Source organism: Cynocephalus volans, chromosome 3 (assembly GCF_027409185.1).
Source record: "Cynocephalus volans isolate mCynVol1 chromosome 3, mCynVol1.pri, whole genome shotgun sequence".
NCBI classification, from domain to species: Eukaryota; Metazoa; Chordata; class Mammalia; order Dermoptera; family Cynocephalidae; genus Cynocephalus; species Cynocephalus volans.
In genome coordinates this window covers 94,968,732-94,981,864 of record NC_084462.1, presented here as the reverse complement: position 1 = coordinate 94,981,864, position 13,133 = coordinate 94,968,732, and the positions used below count along the sequence as shown (strand labels likewise).

General features: G+C 39.9%; 1 protein-coding gene across 2 annotated transcripts in view; it reads left to right on the top strand.

Moving 5' to 3' along the window:
* CAPN3 (calpain 3) overlaps positions 1-13,133 on the top strand; it is a 59,418-nt gene that overhangs the window by 23,957 nt on the left and 22,328 nt on the right. For both annotated transcript variants that reach the window (XM_063088424.1, XM_063088423.1), the window contains exons 2-3: positions 9,977-10,046; positions 11,543-11,661. In XM_063088424.1, coding sequence (XP_062944494.1) covers positions 9,977-10,046; positions 11,543-11,661 — 189 coding nt within the window. The remainder of the gene's footprint in view (positions 1-9,976; positions 10,047-11,542; positions 11,662-13,133) is intronic.

Below are 13,133 nucleotides of genomic sequence, written 5' to 3'. Positions count from 1 at the left end.
AAATCTGAGTTTTCTTGTGAATATAATTCCAACACACATTCATCCGCCTTTCCCATGCACCACATTCTCTGCCCCAAAGGTCCTAAATTGGCAACAATGGATGTCTGTTCACTGCCCCTGGGGCCTACTCTAACAGGGACCTTCATCTGTGATCCAGTTACCTACTCTCTGGGTCCTTCTCATGAAGTAGAGTCCCTAAATGGCTGGTCAAGGTTTTTGCGGGGGTGGGGCAGGGACGGCAGGAGAATGAAGGCTTCATTACCCTCAGACAATGGCATGGAGCAGATTCCTCCTATGCATTCAGCAGCCTGTATAGGATTAGTGTATACAGCATGTTTAGAAGGCCCCATGCTATATCCCATTGACCGCCAGTATCAAAGGCATGAATGCCTTTTGCTGAGGCAGGGTAAGCCTCACTGTAAATATATTTTCTCTTTTTAAAGAAAGAATCCTAGCAAGGCTGATGGAGGTTTCCTAAAGGTCTGCAGCCCACTGTGGTCTGTCTAGGGACTGTCCCTGGCGCTCTCTCTCCCCTTGCTGGCTCCCTCTCTGACTCGCTAGGGGTTGCCCCTAGTCCGCTAGGGGTTGCCCCTAGTCCGTGTGCTTAGGGGCCTCCAGTCAAAGTTGCTGACTCTGACCACAGGCCTTTCTCTGAGCTGTTTCATTTGCATCGCGCTGCTGAGGGTGGAGGAGCTATATAGGCTCCAGGCCATTCACGGGAGGATTAGGCCTGGGCTGAGGGCGCAGTGGGAGAGAGGCAGCAGTGAAGGCCCAGCTCCACTCCCCGAGTGATCACAATGCCCTACCTGCTGCCAGGATTCTTCTGTGACCGTGTGATCCGAGAGAGGGACAGGAGAAATGGAGAGGGCACCATCGCACAGCCCCTCAAGTATGAGGGGCAGGATTTTGTTCTTCTCAAACAACAGTGTCTGGCTCAGCAGTGCCTCTTTGAAGATGGTATATTTCCAGCAGGTATTCAAGCCCTGGGCTCCCATGAGCTGAGCCAGAAAACCAAGATGAAGGCCATCACATGGAAAAGGCCAAAGGTAGGGATGGGAGGGATGGGGTGTCAGGAGACAGCTCTTGGGGAACAGGAAGTCACGTGGTCCAGAGCCTGAAGCCATTAATCCTCCCTCTGAGCAAGTGGTTTATCAAGTGGCTTATCTCCTCACACAGGTGCCCCCCAGATACCTTCCTGCTTCCTCCTGAAACTGGAAAGTTATTTTCTATTCCTGAACTGGGGATTATTATAATACTTTATAGGTCTTTGAAATTGTAAATATTTTTAAGGGAGCTAACGCATCGACTTAAATTCTTAGTAAGATTGTAAGGTATAATCAAGTATCTATCATGTCTCCTCTTAAGAGCAGGTATTTCGTGTGCGGGAGGGAGGGTGGAGTGGTTCAGAGTACTCAGGCTCACAGTTTCAGGAAGAGTTCCATGGAAGGTGGTGAATGGTAAAGAAATGGCAGGCTGGAGACCTGCCTTCTTAAGCTGTCACCTAAGGCTGGCTCATCAGTGCAGTGTCACTTCTGTTAAACAGAAAGGCCCATGCTGACCAACCCAACTCCTTACAGGGTGAAGCAGTTTGCTCCAGGCTACCTTATGGGGTCACTGAGGAGCCTGTTTATATCAGCAGCAAGAGGTGAAAGTGCTTGGGGGCGTGTAGAACAAGCCTCTTCTTGCATGGAGGTGCCCATAACCCCAAAAGGTGCACTTAGAGCAGACAAGGAACTCTAAACCATCGGGCTCTGAGGCTTGGGTACAAGATGTATCTACAAGATGATCCACTGGAGTTCATGAAAAAATATTTGAACTATTTATGTATTCTTTTAAATAAACTTTTAATTTTAGAATAGTTTTAGATTTATAGAAAATTGAGAAGATAGTACAGAGTTCCCATATACCTCACACCCAGTTTTTCCTATTATTAATATCTTACATTAGTATGGTACATTTGTTACAATCAATTAACCAATATTGATACATTATTATTAACTGAAATCCATACTTTACTCAGATTTCCTTAGTTTTTTTATCTAATGTCCTTTACCTGCTCCAAGATCCCCATTCAAGATATGACATTACATTGAGTAGTCATGTCTCCTTAGCCTCCTCTTGGCTGTGACAGTCCTTCTGATTTTTATTGTTTTTGGTGACCTTCACAGTTTTAAAGAGTACTGGTTAGGTATTTTGTAAAATGTCCCTCAAGTGGCATTTGCCTGCTGTTTTTCTTCTGATTAGACAGGGCTTATGGGTTATGAAGAGGAAGACCACTGAGGTAAATTGTCATTTTTATCAAATTATATATCAAGGGTACAGACTGTAAACATGCCTTATCATTTTGATGTTGAACTTGATAACCTGGCTGAAGTAGTGTTTGCCAGGTTTCACTACTATAAAGTTACTTTTTCCTCACTTTTCCATACTATACTCTTTGGAGGAAAGACACTAATCATAAACCCACAGTTAAGTGATAGGAAGTTATGCTCCATGCCCTTGAGGGCAGCGTATCTACATAAATTATTGGGAATGATTCTGCGTGGAAGCTTTGTCTGTAGTCCCCATTCATTTATTGATTAAATTGCTTATTTATATAAATATGGACTCACAGATGTTTATTTTTTATTTTGGGTTATAATCCAATCCTGATTTGTTTTGTTGCTTGGATTATTCCAACTTTAGTCATTGGGAGCTCTCAGTTGGTTCATGTATCTATTTAACATACCCCTATTTTTGTGGGTTATTTTGGGTCTTTTTCTTCAGCACTTTCTTACTTTCTGGTGATGCTCCAGACTCACCTTGTATATGTCCTGCCCCAGTCCTACAATCAGTCATTTCTCCAGGGGGCAGTGGTTTCTTCTACTGGAAAATGGTATTAGAAACTGTAAGACTGGCCCAAAAGCGTGAATCTTACTTGTTGGGAAGGCTCATCTCGCAAAGACCAGGAGACAGAGATCGCTGCAATCACTGCAAGAGGTTTTTATTCCAGCGTGCTGGGGTTGCTCCATTTTCAGGACAGAAGCGGCTCCAAGCTCTTGACTCAAGCATCTTTTATACAGTTTGGTAGACAGGCTTTGGTAACAGGCTGCGTTGTACGCCGTTTATTGGCCACTTTAAGCAATTTTTAAAACCATTGGGCTTTTAGCTTTTGGCGGGCAAAGGAAGGACTGAGGTATTGACCAACGGTCCACCCCCCCCTTTCCTCCCTTGGTGTCCAAAGATAAGGTACTGGTCATGCTGTTCCTGGAATCAGGTGAGCATACTCCCTTCCTGGAACAGGGTGAACTTTGGGCTCTTTGGAAAGTCCCTTCCCCCCGGCAGCGGAAAGTCCTAATCTTCTGGCGACGGAAGGTCTTAAACACCTGGTAACGGAAGGTCCTAAGTATCTGGTATTGTTTACCAAAAAGATTGGGGGTTATCTCTACCGCCACAAAATCAATATCTGGTTGCTACTGGAGTGCCATTGCTTCTGTCCCTCTCAGCTGACAGAGAAATGTGTGTATACTAACCATGTACACATACATAGCTATAAATATTTCTATATATCACCATGCGTATATTAAGCTAAACTTGAGTTCATACTGACCTATACCTCAAGTATTTCGCTGCTTTTTGTGTGTTAGTATAAAAGGGATTTTTTAAAATTTCAAATTCCAGTTGTTCATTGCTGTTATACAAGAAAGCAATTGACTTTTATATACTAACTTAGTATCCTGCAACTGGGCTATAGTCACTTATTAGTTCCAGGTGGGATTTTTTGTCTTTTATTTGGGATTTTCTGCATAGAATAGCATGTCATCTGTGAATAAAGGCAGTTTATTTTTCGTTTCCAATCTTTTTATCTTTCATTTCCTCTCCTCTTATTGTGTTAGCTAGGACTTCCAGTATGATGTTGAATAGGAGTGGTAAAAAGGGAACATCTTGCCTTGTTTCTGATCTTAGGGGGAAAGCATCTAGTTTTTCACCATTAAGTATAAAGTTAGCCATTCTTATCAAAAGTGGATGTTCTTTACCAAGTTGAGGATGTTCTCCTCTATTCCTAGTCAGCTGAGTGTTTTTATTAATGAACGGGAGTTGAATTTTGTCAAATGCTTTTTCTGCATTAATTGATATGATCATATGATTTTTCTTCTTAGCCCGCTGATGTGATGGATTACATGATTGAATTTTGGATGTTGAACCAGACTTGCAAGACTGGGATAAATCCCACTTCATCATGGTGCATAATTATGTTTATACATTGCTGTATTTGAGTTGCTTTTATTTTGTTGAGGATTTTGCTTCTATGTCATAACAGATATTGGTCTGTAGTTTTCCTTTCTTATGATTTATTTTTCTGGTTTGGATTTTAGTGTAATTCTGGCCTCAGAGTTAGAAAGTGTTCCCTCTGCTTCAATTTCATGGAAGAGATTGTGGTAAATTGATATCATTTCTTCTTTGAATATTTGGTAGAATTTACCAGTGAAAACCACCTGGATCTGGTGCTCTTTTTTGGAATTATTAATTATTAACTCAATATCTTTGATAGGTGTAACCCTATTCAGATTATTTATTTCTCTTTGGGTGAGTTTTGGTAGTTTGTATCTTCTAAGAAAATTATTCATTTCATCCAAGCTATCAAATGTATAGGCATAGAGCTGTCCATAGAATTCCTTTATTATCCTTTTAATGTTCATGGAATCAGTAGTAATAATAGCTTCTTCATTTTTGATGTTAGTAATTTGGTTTTCTCTATTTTCTTCTTGTTTAGCATGGCTAGACGTTTAGAAATTTTATTGATCTTTCCAAAGAACTGTTTTTATTTTCACTGATTTTCTATGTTTTCTTGTTTTCAATTTCATTGATTTCTGTTCTAATTTTTTATTACTTCCTTTCTTCTTCTTGCTTTAGGCTTAAATTTCTCTTTCTAGTGTCCTAAAGTGGTGGAATATTGTTTATTGATTTTAGATCTTACTTTTCTAATAAACGCATTTAATGATATAAATTTCCCTCTAAGCACTGCTTTTGCTGCATCTCACAAATTTTGATGTTATATTTACATTTACAGTAGTCCCCCTTTATCCACAGGGGATATATTGCAAGATCCTCAGTAGATGCCTGAAACTGCAAATAGTACTGAACTTGACTGCCATCAATCAGAACATGTTCCTGTTCATGTCTTCCACCCACAAATTTAGTGCCTTTTCCATCTTAATGAAGCACTTATCACACACTGTGGTGTAACTTTTGTAGTTTGAGGTGTGACTGCAAAACTAGCATGAATTACTTTTTCCTGCTTCACAATTTCATGGATTCATTCTTACCATAGATCTTAGCAACCTCAGCATACAATTTTTTTTCCTTCTTAGGTCAAGAACTTTCATCCTTTCACTTAAAGGAAGCACTTCACAGCTTCTCTTTAGCATGCCCTGATTGCCAGCATCACTAGTCTTGTGCTTCGGGCCATTATTAGGTAAAATAAGGGTTACTCAAACACAAGCATGGCAATACCATGATAGTCTATCTGATGACCAAGATGGTTACTAAGCAACTAATGGTGGGGGGAGGTAAGTGTCTATAGTGTGGATACACTGAACAAAGGCATGATTCATAATGAGACTTCATTATGCCACTCAAAAGAGCATGCAATTTAAAACTTATAAACTGGTTATTTCTGAAATTTTTTCATTTAATATTATTGGACCATGGTTGACCACAGGTAACTGAAACCACAGAAGGTAAACCTGTGGATAAGGGGAGGTGGGAACTATTGTAGTTCAAAATATTTTTTAACTTTTTTTGAAATTTCTTCTTTGACCCTAAAATAACTATTTTGACCACAAAATAACTTTGTGTTATTTAGAAGCGTGTTTAGTTTCCAAATAATTGGGTATTTTTCACCTATCTTTTTGTTGTTGATTTCTAGTTTCATTCCTTTGTGGTATGAGAACATACTTTGTATGATTTTTATTCTTTTAAATTTAAGGTATGTTTTGTCACCCAGAATGTGATCTGTCTTAATGACTTATTACATATAATTTTGAGAAGACTATGCTGCTGTTGTTGGATGGAAAACTCAATTAATGTCAATTCAATCAAGTTGATTGATAGTGTTGCTCAGGTCAACTATATACTTACTGATTTTCTGCCTGCTTGATCCATAATTACTGAAAGAAAGGCGTTGAGGTCTCCAACTACACTACTGGATTGGTCTATTTCTCCTTTCAGTTACATCACTTTTCACCTCATGTATTTTGACGCTCTGTTGTTAGGTGCACACACATTTAGGATTGTATGTCTTCTTGAAGAATCAACCTTTTAATCATTATGTAATGCCTCTGTTTACCTCTGATCATTCTCCTTGTTCTGAAGTCTGCTTTGTCTGACTACTCTAACTTTCTTTTGATTAGTGTTAATATATTATATCCTTGTCTACCTACCTGGGTCTTTTTATTTAAAGTAGGTTTCTTGTAGACAACATATAGTTGGGTCTTGTTTTTTATACACTCTCACAACCTCTTTCTTTTGATTGGTGTATTTAGATCACTCACATGTGATTATAATATAGTTGGATTAATATCTACCGCGATTGTGTCTGTTTTCTTTGTTGCATTTATTCTTTGTACCCTCTCCCTTATTCTGGCTTCTCTGGTTTAGCTGAACATTTTATATGATTCCATCTTGTATTTTCTCTTGGTTCATCAACTACACTTTTATTCCCAATTCCTTCCTCCCTTTGCTTATGACATCACTGTCATTCACTCCACTAATCCTCATGCTATAATTTTCCAACATGCTGTTTTTATTATTACTTTTAAAAGTGATCTTCTAGATTAAGAATAATAAAATAAAAGATTTTATTTTACCTTCAGTTACTTCTCCAATGCTCTTTCTCTGTTTATGTGCATCCAAGTTTCTGACCTATAGCATTTTTCTTCTCCTTAAAGAACTTATTTTAATATTTCTTGCAAGGTAAGTCTGCTGGTAATGAATTATCTCAACTTTTGTTTGTCTGATTAAGCTACATAATAACAGTGTTAATAACGTAACTACCAAAATAATTCCTGAAAACCATTTAATTTTTTTCATATGCTCTCTTCTTTTTCCTCCCATCTAAAATAGTGTTAAATACTTGTGCATTGCCTGAACATTACAAGCAATACATTACATACTATACATTCTCCCTTTTAACCATCATTTAGTTTTAATTCTACAAGTAACTATATATTAGATACCCCCAGTCCTTATGTTGATGTCCTTCCAATCCTTCTGGTTGTCTGAAGTTCATTCTCTAGTAGATTCCTCAAGAAGAGCTCATGGGAACAATATTCCCTAAATTTTTACGTACTGAAAACAGTTTGCTCAGAACCTTTATACTTGAAAGTTATGCTGTATGTAAAACCTTGGTTCGTATTTTCTTTCCTTAAGTATCTTACATGTATTGCTCCAATTTCTTCTGGCATAAAGCATTGAAACGTCTGGTGATAACCTCATGTTTCCCTTTGTAAGTCCCTTGCTCTTTTTTCCCACAAATAATTTTTTTCCTCTTTTCTTTTAAGCCTAGTGATTTTCTAGGCTATACCTTCATCTTGGTCATTCTGGGCCAATATTCTCAGTATTCGGTTTGTCCTTTCAACATGTAGTATCAAATATATTCTTTCATTTTGAGGGAAAAAAATTTCAAATTATAGTTCTTAGTACTTGTTCTTGTACTTTTCTTTGCTTTCCTTCTTCAGAGACCCCTATTACCTGTATGTTGAATTTGTTTTGCCTTATTTGTCACTTTCTCTTGAACCCTATTTATCTCTTTTTTCATTTCTTTTTTCTTTTTATAATTTTCCTCTTTCACTTCTGTTTTCTTTGGGTATTATTTGTTGTGTTCATTCGCTCTTGTGTTCCTTCATGGTTAGTGTTCATTTCCAAGGTGATTTCTTTTATTTCTAAGTCTTTCTTAAGTTTTGTCTCCTTGTTTCCAAGTTTTTCAAACTCTTATTTGTGTTATTTTTTATGACATATACAAGTTTAAAATATTTTTAGCTTATTGAAATAACTGGCTACAGTTTTGATCTGTTTAGTGGGCATATCTTAGTCAGGGTTTTACTCACTGTAGAAATCTGTTTCTTATTCTCCCTATTTCTTAAAATTCTTTTTAATGCTCGTATTGTACCATCCTTGACCAGTGGGAGTCTCTTCAAATTGGCTTCTGTGTTCTTTTGACACCACCAAGAAGAATTTGATAATTTCCTTGCTCTCTGAGGAAAGCTCCCTAGGCTCATCTTTTGTATATTTTTTGCCCCATAACTTGAATTGGCAATTTCCTCAATGAGCTCTGGTTTGTTTTAGTGGAAAATGGTGTTTAAATACAACAACACGGATATCGATGTTTTATTTTCTACAGGGTTGTTGTTGCTAACAGTTTTGCTTTTAGTACATAGAGATAGGAAAATTTTTTTTTTTAGAGAGACAAAAATAAATCATGAGTTATACTTCTATATGCAAGTTAACATTGCAAGGTTGTTAGTTATTTGATTTTATAATTTTACATATTTTCTTTTACACTAAAAAAATCTTGTTTCTAATAATATTAAGTTCTTATTAGCTTTATCCTATAGTGTATATTTCAAAGTTTTGAAATAATGATATTTTTATTTCTTATGGCTCATATATCTTTACGGTTTTGGATTTTGTCCTTACACTATATCCCAAAAGAGATAAACAGCCAAAAGGTTTAAATCACTTGAAATAATCCTTTTTATGTGTGTGGTTATCCCACCAACTTGATATGCACTTAAGTTCCTTCGCTTCAGTTTGCTTTCAGCTTTTACAGATTGCTTTTTAAAATTATTTTTACTTTAATTTTGACTTTTAATTATGCAAAATTTTACATGGTTTTTAAGTCAAAACTACTTTCAATCATTTATATTTAGAATTTTACTTCCACGCTTATTCCCTCCACATTATTCCCTCCCTCCCCATATTGGTAACCTTTTAAAAAATTATTGATTTTGGTTTATCCCTCCATTGCACTCAGAGTTTCCCATCTGGGAGGCATGCTGTGGTGTGGTAGGAGCAAGACTTTCCATCTAATAGGAGGGATAGACCACAGAGTGCGGGCAGCTTCAGCTCACTAGGGTACGTTGGGTTGCTGTGATTGAGAGGAGAAAAGAGAGATAGAAAGCTCAAGAGAGCCATGGCACAGGAATAGCAAGCCTTCTTGCAGCTGTGAAGAATGGTGTTAAAACCAAAACACTGAATCTGTAATTATCTTAAATTTTAAAAAGTTAAAATAAATAAATAAACAAACATAAGACACATCCAAATAGAAACAAGAGCACCCTCTGTTGGGCTCTATTGGGCTGCACATATATGTAGTAACTGGACTTGAAAACTGCTGGTGACAATGGTGCCGTACTGGGTAGACTTGAATAGAGAAGCGCACCCTCCAACAGACAGGGAGGCTGAGAGGCTCACACCTTATTGACTCTCTGTTTCCCCAGCATTCAAGTCCTGTGGACACTGGGACATATGTTCACTCTGAATATCTATATTGTTACATCTTGGGGAGAAAGATCCTTATTTTCCTTCCAGCATCTCTTCTCTTGGCATAGAAAAAGCAAGAGCCATGCTTTCAGCTGTCACTTTGCCAAAACTGTGACAGGAATGACACTGCTCTGTCTCTCAAGGTGCATCCTTACTGAGATAGTATGACAGTGTGGCGTTATGGGACAAAGTGAAAAGGAGGCATGCTTCTGGCTTCAACCACGTACTAGCTGCATGTCCTTGGGCAAGTTTCTTAACCTCTCTGAGCCTCAGTTTTCTTATCTGAAAAATAAGCATGACAGTAAGTATCCAATTCACAGGGCTATTTTTTGAGGCTTAAATGAGTGGTATGGGTGAAGCTCCTGACATATGGTGCCTATACTACATAATGGAACTCAATAAATAATAGCTACTATTATTATTATTACCTGGTCATTTCCTTTTTGTTTCACAGGAAATTTGCGAGAATCCCCGATTTATCATTGGTGGAGCCAATAGAACGGACATCTGTCAAGGAGATCTAGGTAGGAAAGTCCCTCAGGTCATATCCAGCCAGCTGATCAAGAGGTAATTAAAAGGTGTGATCCTTTTCCAGGAGGTAAAGGGACAAGGATCTATTCTTGCTTTTAATGAATTTTTGAAAGATTTTAATAACAGTTACTTGATGCTCATTTAGCTGATGCTGGTGATTGCTTTGTTTCCTCCCACATTTCTCATCAGTACTTTGCCTTGTGTCACAGAAGGCATGCCGCATCCTACAGAGTTTTAGAACACACACACCCCACTCAGCACGGCAGAAGCCCTGCTTCTAACTGTACCCATCTTCCTTAGAAGACAGTGCTATGACTGTGTGTGTACCAAGCGTGCCCCTTGAGTATATAGAATCTATATACACATAAAGAAACACATTATTCAAAAAGAGCGCTTGTAATTTGAACTCTTGTTTGAATTGCCCCAGAACAGTTCCATATTAAAGGAGTCTTTCAACAAAGATAACATTTGCCACATGGATAAGCATCCAATTTTCTGTTTGGTTAGTTAGCTTGGCTGTTCCCTCAGACCTTCCTCTCTCTCAGTCTCTTGTTGAAAAAGTATTTTCTTTGGTGTGGACTGTGGGCAAGCTCCATGAAGTACAATTGGAGAGAACATCAACACACAATTTAAAACTTGGGGGGAAAGGGCACTCAAGACCAGATGAAAGGCATTTGGCTTATTTGGCTCCAGAAGGAGAGGCTGAAGCCAAACTGGATATCTAGGTTCCTGCACCTGAGGGAAGCCTGCCTGCAGAACTTTGAGCAAGCTACTAATATGGGCTCTTCAAACCAATACACTGTTTCCAAGGAGAGACTGGCTGCTTCAGAAGGAGAAGCAGGGAAGGTGGCTGCGTGCGGTTCTCAACACGCGCGCGCACACGCACGCACGCACACACACGCACGCACGCACGCACACACACGCACACGGCAGTGTTACCTCTGACTACATACATACAGTACTCTGCCAGAAAAGAGGTCCAGGGAATAAGAAAATATTCTCATCTCATACCGTTGCTGGCAATGTCTTAGTGCCCCCTATAGACTGGTTCCAGGGCAGCTGCCTAACTGGGCTCCCTTACAGTACAAATCTTGGCTGGTGGTTCTCTGATGCTCAGTTTTTGCTGAACTCAGAAGGGGAAATGAACTCACACTGTAAAGGTACAGGGCAGGGCAGATTTAGGAACAACTCAATTATGATCTACCTCTGCTGTGTCTCCACTGAGGCCAAAAAGGAAGTGAGTTTGTATTGCAGATGGAGTAGTTGCCTTTAGGAAAACATCCAGTCACCGGGGCATGTTACCTTGTTGATCATATTGTCAAGGGACTCCTGTCTAAATCTCCTCCCTGGGTTGACACTGGAAGTAGGACAGTGAGCACCAAGTGATTCCCCATTCCTCAGAGAAATGGAGCAGCTGGCTGGAACTGGGTCTTTTTCTTCCCTGGAGGGAGAGGCTCACCCACGACCTGTGCCATGTGTTTGCCTGCAGGGGACTGCTGGTTTCTTGCAGCCATCGCCTGCCTGACTCTGAATGAGCGGTTACTTTTCCGAGTCATACCGCACGATCAGAGTTTCACCGAAAACTACGCGGGGATCTTTCACTTCCAGGTAATGGCAATGTGGTTAAGAGAGACAGCTGCGGTCCACCCACCACTGATGTCCTGGCCTTGACTTCCCAGCAGCTCCAGGAAAGATTCCACCCCACTCCCCAGCCGTGACAGTGGGCAGTGACCTTCTTAAGGCTTGAGGCCTGCGAGGAAGCAGTTTCTTATCTCTATTCCCCAACCCCCTCCCCCCACCTTCTGCTAGGCCCTAAAAGGCAGGAAGACATCTTTCTGCTGGCCTGTGAGTCTATTTTTGCCTCTCCAGCTGGCTGGCTGCTGCTTAATTGCCTGCAACCCTTCTCAAGTAGATTCCTAAAGAATTAGCCCTGAGAAGCCATTGGGTCCTTTTGTATAGGAACCCCTAGTCCACAAACTGCAGCTCCTGTTTACTTCTCACTTCTCTGGCAGGTCTGTACCAAGTCTACCACTCACTTCTTCTAGGCCCTGAAAGAAAAGTCTGGTTAATCTGGGGATCAGGCTTCTGATATGGCCCAGAACTGAGTCTCTTGGTTCCAGAAGCAATTTACCCATTGGAAATTTTCTTGGCTCAAATTGTCCTGTTGTAGAGTTAAATTCTGATGTAACCCAGAACCAAAGTGAACTCTAAATGTGGGGATCAAGCAGATACTGGGATTCTGAGGAGTCAGTCTGTCTCCAGCCCTGAAGGCTCCTTAATGTCCCAGGATGACCCAAATCATCAGTTGATGTTCCTGCTGGTCCCATATTCAGGACTGAAGGCCTCAGAAAAAGTCTCTATTCAGATTAGCGTTCCACGTCCTGCTGCCCATGGAACATGGGCAAGGCAGCCAGGCCCTGAATTTTGTTTCTTCCCTAAGCCATCAAACTACTAGCTTCCCTCTGATATATAAAGGGCCTGTTATCTAAAGGACCATAAATAGAAAGACCAGACAGATTTCTGTCCTCTTTACAACGAGGGAGAAAGTGCCGTTGGAAAGGAGATTAAACTACATGTGGCTTTCTTCAGTTAGAACTGATTTTTTCAAAAAAGAATATCCAGAATTGAAATGATTGGACAATGTTCCTGCTATAGCCAGAGCATGTCTGGGTCACTTTCCCCTTCCACTTCAATCCTTCTCCTTCAGCAGCAATTTCTACCTTGTTTGTCATCAAGAAATACATAAATCAAAACAGCATCTTCACCTAGACCAGTAGTTCCCAATCCTGGCTGCACATTAGAACCATGTGGGACACCTAAAAATATTGATACCTAGGCCCGACCCCAGACCTCCTGAATAAGAGACTGAAAATCTCAAGTCCTAAGGTACTCTCAGAGCACCTACTGTTTCCAGTACTGGGCTGGACTCTGTGGACAAGACATGGTATGTAACTCACTTTCTGCCCTCAAGGGATAGATTCACATACCCCAAACACAGAATAGGAAGAACAAGCAATAAGATGCAGAGCCTAGGAAATTGTACTGCTTTGGGATCAAAGAGATTCCCAAGGGCTCTGGAG